This window comes from Ranitomeya variabilis, chromosome 5, assembly GCF_051348905.1.
Source record: "Ranitomeya variabilis isolate aRanVar5 chromosome 5, aRanVar5.hap1, whole genome shotgun sequence".
NCBI classification, from domain to species: domain Eukaryota; kingdom Metazoa; phylum Chordata; class Amphibia; order Anura; family Dendrobatidae; genus Ranitomeya; species Ranitomeya variabilis.
The window spans coordinates 79,078,977-79,094,869 of NC_135236.1; the positions used below are offsets into that span (position 1 = coordinate 79,078,977).

At 39.6% G+C, this 15,893-nt stretch overlaps 1 protein-coding gene across 3 annotated transcripts in view; it reads right to left on the bottom strand.

The window, feature by feature from the left end:
- ADGRL1 (adhesion G protein-coupled receptor L1) overlaps nucleotides 1-15,893 on the bottom strand; it is a 526,256-nt gene that overhangs the window by 105,609 nt on the left and 404,754 nt on the right. The window contains exon 5 of one of the 3 annotated variants that reach the window (XM_077262602.1): nucleotides 15,356-15,370. The exons of 1 other annotated variant lie outside the window; for it this stretch is intronic. In XM_077262602.1, coding sequence (XP_077118717.1) covers nucleotides 15,356-15,370 — 15 coding nt within the window. Of the gene's footprint in view, nucleotides 1-14,882; nucleotides 15,097-15,355; nucleotides 15,371-15,893 lie in introns of those variants that run through there. One more of the 3 variants, XM_077262604.1, reaches the window with a different exon arrangement.

Here is a 15,893-nt window from a genome sequence, read left to right on the forward strand (position 1 = left end):
ATGAAACTACAAAAATTCCTCTCTCTCTCTATATATATATTTTCTTGAACTGTGATCCCTTTTAAGTTTCCTTCCCGTTATCATAAGCTTTCTCCACACAGTTCTACCCAACCACAGTCACAGTCTATATCATCCCGAGATCATCTAATGAGCTAATTCTTGGTTAGGAGTTTCTTTTTTCTCCTCGGTGCTGAGAAAACTTTTTTTTCTGTCCCCTAAGGAAGTGTCTCTTTCCCCATCTCATGAGCAACTCTCTCTCTCCCCCTCCTCTTCCTCATTACTTATATCTTCTCCATCCCCGCAGTAACAGAAAATGACATATTTATTGCCATGGCAGCGCTGCTAGGGGAGGGAGAAATAATAAAATAAAATAATAATAATAATAAAAAAATTTTTGGAGGTCACATATCATTCTTACAGCCAATCATGGACCATTGGTGATTGACCTCCCCCCACTGAGGATCTCTGTTGCTGCTCAGGCTGGGATCCTGAAAGCTAATTGGGTTAGAGGGGAGCTGATTAAACAGCCATGAGGTGTGAGACGCAAGAAAGAGACCTGCTGAGTTGCATCGTGGGTACATGAAATTGGCATCCACTATCCTGTTGAACTGAAATATTGATTAAGTGAAATAGATTCTTGCAGCAAACAAGTATCCCGAATGAAGGAAAGTCCTGTTGTGCCAATGTGCCCCTTTATATAAGGGAACCCATTAAAAGAACACCCCTTCTTATAGGTTAATCTCATGTCCCTGAAATTTAGTTTCCCATTATTAGAATAGTTAATTTACAACCCAGATAAACAGGACACCCAATGGAGAACATATCACATATACACAGCAGAGGTAGCTTCAGGAATGTAAAAGGCCTCCTTATGACTGACTCTACTGTGAGTAGGTGATGGGTAGGTTTTAATTTGGAAAAGCCAACTACGTCTGGCTTCAGTGTTCTTCTGGATGGAATGGGGTCAACGCAACAATCATCCAGTATGTCCAGATGTAAATCGTTTAGCTAAATTTGCTGGTCAGTGGTCAGATCCTGCGCCTAATATTAAGAGGTCATAGGTTTTACGCACATGATAGGGTTGTCTAAACTGACTTTATTCCCTGGCTCCAATTTCTCCACATGGCCTGAAATCTGGTGTGCTCTGTTCCTCTCCTATATATATTCGATCATTTCTAATAACGTGAAAATCTTTTCTCTAGGGTTTCAGATTTTCCACCAACAATCATAGATTGAATAGGAAATAGCCATATTATTGAAGATTTTCAGCTTCCATCATGGTATCCGATACTTATCAATCTGTAATGTTATTCGTGATGTGAAGCATACCGAGAACCCCCAACTGGAACATGATGGACCCCATTATAATGCGATGGAATTCATCAGGATATGTTGGGATCCTTTAAGAATTTCATAGGTATCTTGGCTCCGTTACGAACTGAAGCCATTACGATAGATTTCCAAAGTAATACAAGACGCTATTACTGTGATATTATAGGACATTAACTAATGATCTTATTCCCTCTATCACATGTTTAGCTCAAACTGATCTGCCTTCCTTACGCTATACCATGGGCAATATTACTAAATCATCAGGATATTGCATGTTCTAGTTAGAGGAAATGGCCACAATGGATATTTGGTATGCTACGTGACACGGCATGCTTGGTAGCAATCAATGAACAGGGTTCCTCTGTTATACTGACGGGTCAGGGAACATGTTAGAGTTTGACAGACAGCTATTTTTCCTCGTTGAGATACAGCACACAACGTTGCATGATGTCGCGTCCTTTAGGAATGGGAATCAAAGAACGGACACAGCTCAGTGCATCTATGACTTGGTAGCTATGTTGGGGTGGCATCAAGATGCAATTGTGTATTGACCTTTCCTGTGCATTAATATGAAAGTTTCATATTGTAACGTTGTAACGTGAGTTGAATGACACCCTGGATTTACACAGCTCTTGGCTCCGATCTATTTGACATTTTAGCACTCCTTCCCTTACTTTTTTTTGTCTACGAGCCCCCTGCTTTTGGTGTGCCAGGGTGTGAAGATACCCTTCAGCCATTCAGGTCATGACAAGAGTTGGAAGTGATTCATAAGGTTGACAGGTATATGGCACTTTGATGCCACATGGGTCATACGAATGATGACGGCAGCTGAAAAGAGTGTGTTGATTTTGTGGGGTGCAGTGACCTGGTTATTCATGAGATTAGGTCATTAAGGACACTGCTTCATGTTATGGATGAAGTGTCAGGATTTAAGAGGGTGAATAAAGGGAAACTGATGGCTACACATTGGCAATGAGAAGATTTGGATTTGTGTATCTTTATACTTGTAATACAATCAATCACCGCTCCAACCAATAGCCCCGGCCAGAACATTCTGGTCACAGAGAAGCAGGAGCAGGCAGGTTATCCCATATATAAAATGAAGTACTTGTTCTCCTGTCCCCCATGTTATTCATTTCTCATTCTTTTCCGTAAACTCCTGAGGTCAGCTATTTTGAGCTAATATGTCTTTACAAATGGAACTGACCAGCGGCCATACCCAATAAACACATTACCGGCACATTGTAAAATCTTTTGCAATTCTCAAGTGGCTACCTCTTACTTGCAGTCAGACCATACATGGCACATTAAAGAGTCTGGGATGATGGGAGGTCGTATTGTCCATTAAAACTGACATCACTCTTTTTTTTTTCACCCATGTTATTTTAGAGCACAATTTATTCAGTAATTCCTGGAGAGCGTAGATTACTCTTCACTGTGTGGTACTTTTATGTTGTTAAATAATGTACCTAAAGTTTTTTTCCCATCTGTTAGTGGTTCTAAAACACTAATGTAACCTTCGTTATTCCCTGGCCACCATGCTGAAGCTAACCTTCTTTTCTGTGAGGGACAGTATGGAATACTTTTCAACCTCTGGTTTTGATTCTACTTACATAAAATACTCATTCTCCTTTGCCTAATAAACTATGGAGCTTTCAAGACAATTTTGTGGGATCTCTAAAACATAAAATTTAAGTCATATTGCAGATCATAGAAGATAAATCGCTGGCGAATCCCATCAAAACTTTCCCAATCTGCCGATAAGTATATCGTCTATGGTTGGCCATACACATAAGACTAAAATCGGCCAGAATTTCGCCATCAATCCATCGGATCACTCATACAATGATCCTACTATATCAACGGTCAGATTAATAGAATGGGGTTGTTTGAAGAAGCAAATTAATTCAGCCTGGTATCTTCAGCAGACAAGGACTGAAAAATAGTTTGCCACTGACCATTGAGAATGAGACTTCACGCATAATTTCTAAACGATGGATGGTCAAAATCTGCCATTATGGGTAACTTATTTTTTGTATATGGACTACTTTAAGACTCCTTTCAGCCTTCTACTTTCTAACTCTGAGAGACCCATATGTAATAAGTTTTAATACTACAGACAGGCTAGGGCCATCCCGCCTGGGGACATCTTGTCGTGGTGGGATGGAGTTTTTGCTTTGTTAATCAAAATAGCGATAACTAAGTACACTAACTTATTTACATTTACTATTACCGTTTACTTATCTACTTACTATAGGGTATATGCTCAATTTGTTTTTTTGTTAAGGTACCGTCACATTAAGCGACGCTGCAGCGATATCGACAACGATGCCGATCGCTGCAGTGTCGCTGTGTGGTCGCTGGAGAGCTGTCACACAGACCGCTCTCCAGCGACCAACGATGCCAAAGTCCCCGGGTAACCAGGGTAAACATCGGGTTACTAAGCGCAGGGCCGCGCTTAGTAACACGATATTTACCCTGGTTACCATTGTAAATGTAAAAAAAAAACAGTACATACTCACCTTCTGATGTCCGTCAGGTCCCTGGCCGTCTGCTTCCCGCACTGACTGTGAGCGCCGGCCGGCCGTAAAGTAAAAGCAGAGCACAGCGGTGACGTCACCGCTGTGCTGTGCTTTACGGCCGGCAATCACAGTCAGTGCAGGAAGCAGACGGCCAGGGACCTGACGGACATCAGAAGGTGAGTATGTACTGTTTTTTTTTTACATTTACAATGGTAACCAGGGTAAATATCGGGTTACTAAGCGCGGCCCTGCGCTTAGTAACCCGATATTTACCCTGGTTACCATTGTAAAACATTGCTGGCATCGTTGCTTTTGCTGTCAAACACGACAATACACGCCGATCTGACGACCAAATAAAGTTCTGGACTTTCGGCAACGACTAGCGATATCACAGCAGGATCCAGATCGCTGCTGCGTGTCAAACACAACGATATCGCTATCCAGGACGCTGCAACGTCACGGATCGCTATCGTTATCGTTGCAAAGTCGTTTAGTGTGAAGGTACCTTTAGGCTTTGTCTGTGAAATGGCCACAGTGTAAACAAGGTGAGGTTTTAAAACTAGACATAGACTAGGATCCTCCCAACTGGGTACACATTGTCGCGGTGGGATGGCTTTTATGTTTTTTTTTTTTATCAAAATAGTGTTAACTAGTTAACCTAATTTATTTACATGTACTATTACTGATTACTTATTTACTTACTATAGGATATATTCTCAATTTGTTTTTTTTCTTGGGTTTTCTCTGTGAAATGGCTCTCACTCATTGCATGTATAGCATCTTACACTCATCTCTGACTTTTATTTTATGTATATGGGCTACTTTAGGAGTAATGTACATATATGTATTCTGGGCAGTATGGTGGCTCACTGGTTAAAACTGCAGCCTTGCATTGCTGGGGTCCTGGGTTCAAATCCCACCAAGTAAAACATCTGCAAGGAGATTGTATGTTCTCCCTGTGTTTGTGTGGGTTTCCTCCGGGTACTCTGGTTTCCTCCCACACGCCATAAACATAATTATAGGGAATTTAGATTGTGAGCCAGTGGGGACTGTAAAGTGCTGCAGAATGATAGCGCTATATCAGTTTAGCACAATAAATAAATAAGGCTCCTTTCAGCCTTCAACTTTCTACTTCTGTAGGACCCCGTTGTATCTCTGTAGGGCTTTAATTTCCTATAGAGGAATGAGTGAATGGTGGTGGTATGATTCTGTCAGATTCAACATGAATCCAACAATGAACATCTCCTTAAGGAGCAAAGCTCTGTATGGACTCCATAAGGTGTGATGATGACATAGTACAAAGCCACACAGACTCCATGTGTTTCTGTACCAGAGGTGGACATATCATTGGTGCAACCTATGCAGTTGCACAAGGGCCCAAGAGGTAAAGGGGTCCATTTCCACTTGCAAAACTGGTGAAATTGTGCATTAAGCTATTGGGCTGGAAAGGGCCCATATATTCTTCTTGCCCTTTTCCTTCTGTGTCCACCAGGGTTCTGTACAATTCTTTATGACCATGTCCTATAATATCTATGCTATATTTCTTCAACAGCTATCCACTGTATTCTATGATTGCCAGCAATATTAACATTTTAGGATTTGATTCAGTAACATACACTTGATGTGAATGTTTGTAATATTGTCTTTTGAGCTATTCTATATCTAGCTATGATTACCAAAATGATGGATGCAGCATCTCAGGGGAGTGGAAGATGCTTTCTTAGAATCAGATTTTCATATAATTTTATATTATTGCAACTCTCTATTCATGACTATGATATGGACTTCACATAGACATATATATATATAACTACTTTTAGAAGACCTCCTTTGGGGCAGTGTTGGGCTAATAATGTAGTTTAATATCATTTTTATTGCAGCAACAAAGATACCATCAGTGAACCCATGTTATAAGAACATACCCCTAAAGAGCTCACAGCCCTAGCATGCCCCTTCCTATAAATAAGCGTCCCGTTATAAGAACACCCCATCAATCTGTATGTTTTATAGTATAAGCACAGTGACTTAACTGCTTCTTTTAGGCAATCGTGTTTTCTTTTCAAAGTGATAAATCCATTTGCTTGAACGCAAATGGGACGGAATGAATGGAAAAGTGCGACCAAATATGCGTAAATGTCATACGCTTGTTTATTTATATTCAATTGGAATAATATAATAATGCATGATTTATAGAGGGTGATTTTGAGATCTAAGTCAATTCTGGTCAACTGTTAGAAATGCTAACAGAAAATACGTGGCCAGTTTTTGGTATTCTCACTTGACCACACCAATAGAAGTTACATCATGTTTGTTCCCTATGATCTTCTTGATCATTTCAAGATTTAAGGGCCTTTTACATGGTATGATTATCGTCTGAATAAATGTTCGTGCCAACCACTGCCCACTGTAAAAGGGTCTATGATCAAAAGTCATCAATATCAAATGGGGGGTGCAACTCTTGGGAACATTTGCTGTTCTCAGTGTTGGCGGCAGACGGATGTACTTAATTGTGGAGCAAAACCAGCTGCATCAAATGTATAGTGGCCGCGGGCAGGTACTGCACATCTGCGGCTATTCAAATGAATAGGCATGGATCTGCAGTACCCGGCCTCGGCGGCTATACAGTTGACGGAGCTGTGTAATTCTGCCCGATCAGCCCCTGCTGGCTCCAAGAACAGTTGATCGGAGGGGATGTTAGGTGTCACACCCCCACTGATCTGCTATAGATGCACTTGCCAGAGAATAGGACCTGGACAAACCCTTTCAAATTATTTTTGGTTGGCAACACTTCCCCTAATGTAAGCAGGGCATGTGCTGCCAACAATCATAAAAAGTGCATGACAGGAGGAGGAACGAACAACCTCACGAATGATCATTTGTACGTACCTTCCTACCAATCAGTGTTGGTGTTTCATTTATATGGGAAAACAAAATGAGTGTCAATCAACTTCCAATATTGTCAATCTGCGCTTATTACAGGCAATTTATTGGCCTGTGTAAAAAAAACCTCTAACGTTATCACACTCTGTTGACCTTCTGTTCTTTACCCAACTTGAAAGAATTCATAAACAATTGTGGTCTACCTTTGGCATAGTCTTTCTAGAAGACAACCATGAAATATTATAATCTTACTACATTTTGACACCTTGAAGTCAAGCAAGAACACTTGAGTTGGAAAAAGTCAAAATCAAAACCGGTCCTAACAAGCCGAAAGTTGGATTGTTGTCTATTCCTAGTTTTGAGCACACCATTAACAAAATCAAGGATATTTGTTGACTGTCCTTCAGTTGACAACCTCAAGAAATCATAACAATGAGCTCACTTGACTATCTCTAGATGGACCACATTAGGACACGGAGGAGTCTTGCTGCCTGTCCTTGTTTTGACCACACAAAAATGAAATCAAATTTTTTTGGCCTACAAACATAATTTCGTAGCCAATTTGTATTTTTTTAAAGGGGTGTCCTTGTAACTGGAGTTCTTTTTATAGTAATGGGAATGACCCGGCTGCTAAATATTCCAATAGGGGTGTTCTTGTAACAGGTTTTAGTTCAGTTAGACAGCTTACACAGCAACACAGAAAGAAAGGGAGTTAATCTCAGACACCTGTAGGGAGAAGAGTGAAGTCAGAGAGATAGTGCCTGTTGTACAGTGGTGTGGTATCCGCCTGCTCACAAAGGAAGTCGTTAGAAGTGACAAAAGCCTATAATGTAAAGACAACTTTGTCACCAATTGATGAGATGTTTGGTGGAGACTGGTGGAGATTGTCCCTGTCCCACAGAGGGACACAGAGGGGATTTAGGAAGCACCTATATGGGGAGGTAGATGTTTAGTACATGGAGCAAAATGGGACATATAGGAAGAAAGATACTGACCAATGAACTTAACTAAAATAATTTTAACATGGAACACAGTCTACACAGAGAAGGTAGGCGATCTGGTAAGGCTGAATTTGTAAGGAGAGATAACTTTGATAGAGAGTCATTTTAGGAAGGAGTTATATGACATTAACGATGAATTATAGGAAAAGGTTATGTGGAGGAAGAGTTATAAGGAAGGGTTATTGGGAGTAAAAATAAATATAGAAAATATGTATAGGATTTATTGGAAAAGGCTATATGATTTAATAGGGTGAGTTAGAGGGAGGTATTATATGGAGTAATAGGAGAATCATAGAAGATATAGGAGAAGTTATATGGAGTAAACTGAGGAGATATTGGCAGAGGTTGTATGGGATAATATGAGGAGATATTGTGAGATGTTATATGGCATAATAGGAGGCAATACCCCTGTAACATAGGGGGTAATAGGAGGAGATATTGTGAGAGGTTATATGGGGTAATAGGAGTAGATGTTATATAGGGTAATAAGAGGAAATATTGAGCGAGGTTATAAGGGGTAATAGAAGGAGATACTGGGAGAGGTTATATGGCATAATAGGAGTAAATATTGTGAGAGGTTAATAGGGGGTAATAGGAGGAGATATTGGGAGAGGTTAATAGGGGTAATAGGAGGAGATATTGGGAGAGATTATAAGGCAAAATAAGAGGAGATATTGTGAGAGGTTATATGGGGTAATAGGAGGAGATATTGGGAGAGGTTAATAGGGGGTAATAGGAGGAGATATTGTGAGAGGTTAATAGGGGGTAATAGGAGGAGATATTGGGAGAGGTTATATGGTGTAATAGGAGGAGATATTGTGAGAGGTTAATAGGGGGTAATAGGAGGAGATATTGGGAGAGGTTATAAGGCAAAATAAGAGGAGATATTGGGAGAGGTTATATGGTGTAATAGGAGGAATTATTGTGAGAGGTTATGTGGGGTAATAGGAGGAGAAATTGTGAGAGGTTATATGGGGTAATAGGAGGGAATATATGGATAAGGTATATGGAGTAATACTAGATACAAGGAGAAATTATATGGAGCAATAGGAAGTGATACAAGGAGAATTTATGTGGAGTAATGAGAGAGGATATTGAGAGACGTCATACGTATGTGGAGGGTATATATCAGGAGGAGATATATGGGTTAGGTATATAATAGGGAGAGATATTGGAGAGATTACATAGGGAGATAGGAGGGGAGATAATTTGAAGTTGTATGAAGTAATAATAGTAGTTATGAGGACAGGTTATATGGGGTAATGAATGATATATAGGAACTTATATGGAGTATGGAGTAATAGGATGAGATATAGTCACTGGTTATATGGAGAAATAGGAAAATATAGAAGGGGTAGATATATAGAATAAAGGAGGAGATATAAGTAGATGTATGTATATAAAAGGAGAATACAGTGGAGAAAATAAGTATTTGACATACTGCCAATTCTGAAAGTTTTCCAACCTACAAAGAATGGAGAGGTCTGTAATTTTTATCGTATGTACACTTCATCTGTAAGAGACAGAATCTATAAAAATAAAAATAGAAAATCACATTGTATGATTTTTAAATACCGTAATTAAATTGCATTTTATTGCATGAAATAAGTATTTGATCACCAACCAACCAGCAAGAATTCTGGCTCTCACAGACCTGTTAGTGTTTCTTTAAGAAGCCCTCCTAGTCTGCACTCATTACCTGTATTAATTACACCTGTTTGAACTCATTACCTGTGTAAAAGACACCTGTCCACACAAACAATCACACTCCAACCTCTCCACCATGGCCTAGAGTAAAGAGCTATCTGAGGACAACAGGGACAAAATTGTAGACCTGCACAAGGCTGGGCTGGGTTACAGGATGATAGGCAAGCAGTTTGGTGAGAAGACAATAACTGTTGGCACAATTATTAGAAAATGGAAGAAACACAAGATGACTGTCAATCTCGGTCTGGGGCTCCATGCAAGATCTCACCTTGTGGAGTAAGGATGATTCTGAGAAAGGTCAGCAATCAGCCCAAAACTACATGGTAGGTCCCGTTCAATGACCCGAAGACAGCTGGGTCTACAGTCTCAAACATTACCATTAGTAACACATTACGTTGTCATGGATTAAAATCCTGCAGGGAACACAAGGCCCCCCTGCTGACACCAACACATGTCCAGGCCCATTTGAAATATGCCAAATGACCATCTGGATGATCCAGAGGAGGCATGGGAGAAGGTCTTGTGGTCAGATGAGACCAAAATAGAACTTTTTGGTATCAACTCCACTCGCCGTGTTTGGAGGGAGAAGAAGGATGAGTACAACCCCAAGAACACGGTGAAGCATGGAGGTGCAAACATCATAATTTGGAGGTGCTTTTCTGCAAAGGGGACAGGACAACTGCACCATATTAAAGGGAACATGGATGGGGTCATGTATTGTGAGATTTTGCCCAATAATCTCCTTCACTTAGCAAGAGCATTGAAGATGGGTCGTGGCTGAATCTTCCAGCATGACAAAGACCCGAAACACACAGGTGGGCCAACTAAGGAGTGTCTCCGTAAGAAGCATTTCATGGTCCTAAAGTGGCCTAGCCAGTCTCCAGACCTGAACTCAATAGAAAATCTTTGGAGGGACCTAAAACTCAATGTTGCCCAGAGACAGCCCCGAAACCTGAAAGATCTGGAGAAGATCTATATGGCGGAGTATGCCAAAATCCCTGCTGCAGTGTGTGCAAACATAGTCAAGGACTGCAGGAAATGTCTGACCTCTGTAATTGCAAACAAAGGTTTCTCCACCATATATTAAGTTCTGTTTTTTTATTGTATCAAATACTTATTTCATACAATAAAATGCAAATTAATTATGTAAAATCATACAATGTGATTGTCTGGATTTTTTTTAAGATTCTGTCTCTCACAGTTGAAGTGTACCTACAATAAAAATTACACACCTCTCCATTCTTTGTAGGTGGGAAAACTTGCAAAATCGGCGGTGCATCAAATACTTTTCTCCACTGTATATATATAAAGAAGTTTTAGATAGAGTAATAGGAGGCGATATAATCAGAGGTTGTGTGGAATAATTATAGAAGATATAGAGCGAGGTTATATGGCCTAACAGGGGATATAGTAGAGTTTATAGGAGTAACAGAGACATATAAAGTAATAAAAAATGTAGTAATATTAATAATAATATGGAATAATAAAGTGTGATACAAATATATAGTTTCTTTTGGACTAAAATGAGAAGATATAAAGGGAATGTGACATATCATATACATATTAATAGCAAGAGATACATGAAGATGTGTGGAGATATAGCAGAGGATACACTTTTTGGAAGAGATATAAAAAGAAAGAGGTAATATGAGTAATATTTGATATAGGGAAAGAATATATGAAGAAATAAAAGAAAAAAATAAGAGAGTGTATGGAGTAGTAAGAGATATAGGAAGAGGTTATATGAGTAACAGAAGTAAATATAAGGAAGGAGAGGATATATGGAGTTATTGGGAAGGTTGTATGGAGCTGTAGGAGGAGATAAAAGGAGAGGACACCTAGATTAATAAAAGGAGATAAAGGGAAATTATATATGGAGAAATAGGAGAAGATATAGGGAGACATTATATCTAATAATAGGAGAAAATAAGGAGAAGTTATATAGAGTAATAGGAAAAATTGGAATACAATATATAGAGGAATAGGATAAGATATATATAGCGTCATTGGAGGAGATATAGTAGAGGTTATATGTATAAGCGAGAAGAGATATACGGAAAGGTCATATGGAGAAACAGGTAGTGATATAGGGAGAGGTTATTAGGAGTAATAGGAGACACTATAGGGAGGATGGAGGATATATGGATTAATACTGTAGTAAGAAATGTAGGAAGAGAATAGTTAATAGTAATAGGATGAGCTATGGAGGAGGGAGAAGGTACACTGGAAATATAGGAGGAAATATGGAGTGAAAGGGGGACTTAAAGGAGAGGATATATGAGGCAATAGGAGAAGATAAAGTGGAGAATATATGAGGCAATAGAAGATCTAGGGGAGCTTATATGGGGTAATAGGAGGAGATATAAGGAGGATATATGGAATAATAGTAGGGGAGGATATATGAGTAAAATGAGGAGATATGAGGATATATGGAGTAATAGTAGGAGATATAGGGGAGGTTATATGGAGTAATAGGAGGAGATATGGGGATGATATATGAGTAATAGGTGGAGATATAGGGGAGATTATATGGAGATATTGGGAGGATATATGGAGTAATAGTAGGAGATATAGGGAGGACATGTGGAGTAATAGTAGGAGATATGGGGGAGGTTATATATAGTAATAGGAGGAGATACAGGGGAGGATATATGGAGTAATAGGTGGAGATATAGGGATTATATATGAGTAATAGGAGGAGATATAGGGATGATATATGAGTAATAGGAGGAGATATGAGGAGGATATATGGAGTAATAGGAGATATGGGGGAGGTTATATAGTGTAATAGGAGGAGATATAGGGGAGAATATATGGAGTAATAGGAGGAGATATAGGGAGGTTATATGAGTAATAGCAGGAGATATGGGGAGGATATATATGGAGTAATAGGAGGAGATATAGGGATGATATATGAGTAATAGGAGGAGATATAGGGAGGATATATATGGAGTAATAGGAGGAGAAATAGGGGAGGTTATATGGAAATATAAGGAGGATATATGGAGTAATAGGAGATATAAGGGAGAATATATGGAGTAATAAGAGGAGATATGAGGAGGTTATATGAAGTAATAGGAGGAGATATGGGGGAGGATATATGTAGTAATATGAGGATATATAGGGGAGGTTATATGGAGTAATAGTAGAAGATATAAGGATTAGTATATGGAGTAATAAAACAAGATATAGGGGAGGTTATATGGGGTAGTAGGAGGAGATGTAGGGGAGGATATATAAAGTAATAGGAGCAGATATGGGTGAGGTTTTTTCATTAACAGGAGCAGATGTAGGCGATGATATATGTAGTAATAGGAGATATAGGGAAAGATATATGGAGTAATAGGAGATACAGGGGAGAATATTTGGAGTTACAGTAGGAGTTGTAGGGGGATATATATAGTAATAGGAGCAGATATGGGAGAGATTATATAGATTAATAGAAGGAGATATGCGGGAGGTTATATGGGGTAATAGGAGGAGATGTAAGCGAGGATATAGAGAGTAATAGGAGGAGATATAGGGGAGAATATATGGAGTAATAGTAGGAAATGTAGGGGAGGTTACATGGGGTAATAGGAGGAGATGTAGGGGAGGATATATAGACTAATAGGAGGAGATGTAGGGGAGGATATATAGACTAATAGGAGGAGATGGGGGAGGTTATACAGAGTAATAGGAAGAGATATAGGGGAGAATATATGCAGTAATAGTACGAGATATTAGTGAGGTTATATTGGTGAGAGGAGCAGATATAGGGGAGGATATATGAAGTAATAGGAGGAGATATGGTGCAGGTTATATAGAGTAATAGGAGCAAGTAAGAAGAGGTTATATGGAGGTTATATGGAGTAATAGGAGGAGATAAAGGAAGAATATATAGAGTTATAAAAGGAGATATAGGGAGGATATATGGAGTAATAGGAGGAGATATGGGGGAGGATATATGGAGTAATAGGAGGAGATATAGGGTGCTAATATGTAGTAATAGGGTGAAATATGGGGAGGATATATGGAGTAATAGGAGGAGATATGGGGAGAATATATGAGTAATATGAGGAGATATATGGAGTAATAGGAGGAGATATAGGAAGCGGATATGTGCAATAATTGAATGACAAAACAGAGAGGATATATCTATATATATATATATATATATATATATATATATGTATATATGTATATATACATATAATAGGAAGATATGTAGGGAGAGGATACATGCAGTAAAAGGAGAAAATATAGGAGAGGATAAATCGAGTAGTATGAGGAGATATAGGGAAAGTTATTCGGAGTACTAGGAGGAGGTATAGGAGAGAATATATGGAATAACAGAAAGAAGTGGCATCTTCAATAATAGAAATCAGACTGGAAACAGATGAGGCGTTTTTCTACTAAAACATTTCATCAGAAGGGGTTAAATAGAACATGTATATGGATTAACAGGGCAACGTAAAGGTTAAACTGACCAAATGATGAGGTAAAGAATTAATGTTAGGCGCTATGTGGAAAGGATATGTACAGAAATAGCAGAAATCTCGGCTCCTAATTCCACCCACAGAGAAAGCTCCCGCCGTCGGTTTTTACTGTATCAATAGACAGGTCTGTGCACAGGCGGAAGGAGAGACCAGATTAATGGCGTTAGTAATCAGAGTGCGGCACAGAGCAGAGAGATGAGAGGTTAATCATCACCACGGGGTGCTGTATGTTATCAGCGAACACCACAATCCATCCCCCCTTATCCTGATCTCTGACCATTTTCCCAAATCCTCAGGGAGCAGCCAGACCCTCTGAGAATGTACTAGGTCCAATAACTACGTACATGACATATGTCGTCTGCACCGTATAATAGACAGACGTGTCCCCGTGTATACATATGCGTGTACGTTTGCGGACACTGTGCGCACCACGGACATACGCAGACGACATGTACATTTTACATAAGGTGTTGCTGCAGATCTGGCTTTAAAACCTTCACTGACAGAAGTATAAATGCTGTAAGGGAGAATGAGTTCCCTTCCTTTACAGAAAAAAAAGGGGGTGAGGAGGGCAGAACAGAAATTAAAGGAAAATAAATGGTATTTAATTAAATTAAGAGGGAAGTGACATAAAGAGAGGGAGAGAGAGGAGCGGAGGGAAGAGGGTGAAAAAGTAGGGAAAAGCTGAGGGGAATAATTGAGGTAGGCCAGGTTTCTGGAGGTTGCTATGGAAACATGACGGGAAAAGAGGAAGGGAGTGAGGAATGAAGGGAGGCTGGAGGTTGCAGAGTATTTCACCACTAAACCCTTATCTGCCACAATCCTGCTAACTAAAAGCAAAATCGTTCCCTACAAAGCTGGTCGCCACTTCACTAACCCTTTCCCTATCAGAAATCTTCACAAACGATGTGCCTATGACCTTCCCCTCTGACAAGACATCTTAAGATGGCTGCTGCTTTCACCTTTTGAAAACTTGAGAGCCTTCATCATTGCTTAAAATATTTCTCACAGCCTTAATGACTTCCCGGCACGAAGTTCTGAATTCGCATTTTCTTTTTTTTTTCTGTAGGTGAAATGCGTCTCCAACTTAATCTCATTTAGTGCTTAGAATTGTGTGACTATGACTACCCTATAGAGTTCCTTAAAATACCAATCTGATCTCCCTTTAATCCTAAAATATAACCCTAACCCTTTACAAATGCTAAATCCTCTCTCTCCACGTTGTGGGGAATTTCAGGATTTTATACTGGTGCAAATAAACTCCAGCTCTTGTAATCCTTAAAAAGCGAAAGGGATTAGAGGGTAACAGGGTCAGCAAAGGGGGAACAGAGGAGGAGGGGTGGAGAGAAAAGGAAAAATTAGGATTCCAACATTAATTATGGGCGGAATTAACGAGTCACCGTGAGGGTAACAGGAAGGGACCAATGAAAATTACCTTTTTGCTCCACTTCTATTCACGCATCAGAAAAGAAAGAGAGAGAAAAATATCAAATGAAAAAGAGGATAGGAAAAAGGAGAGAAAGATATTCATGAGTGTCATTACCAAACCTTTCCCATCACTTAAGGTACCATAAATCTAATCCGCCCTCCACCCCAGATAGCCCAACCACACAAGACAAGCCCAGAACTATATGCCCAATGTGTGATGCAGGGGAGGGCAGGGGGTGTTCTTGGGTTCCCAGTAGAGGGTCCTGTAAAAAGAGAAAGGTGACTAGAAATGCCTGGGGTTGTGGAACAGTAGGGTTGGAAAGGACGAGATGGATGGGAACGTATGGACTGAGAAATCAGTGGGTATGGCACAAAAAGGCATCAAAATAAGAAAGGGACAGGTATGTGATGAAGAACAGTGGGTCCCTCAAAGAGGTCCTGCAAAGAGATAAATGGGTCAATGACAATGAGACGTAAGGAAAACAAATTGAATGAGAAGTGCTTAAAGACAAGACTAATGGACGTTCACGGGGTGACTTGACTAC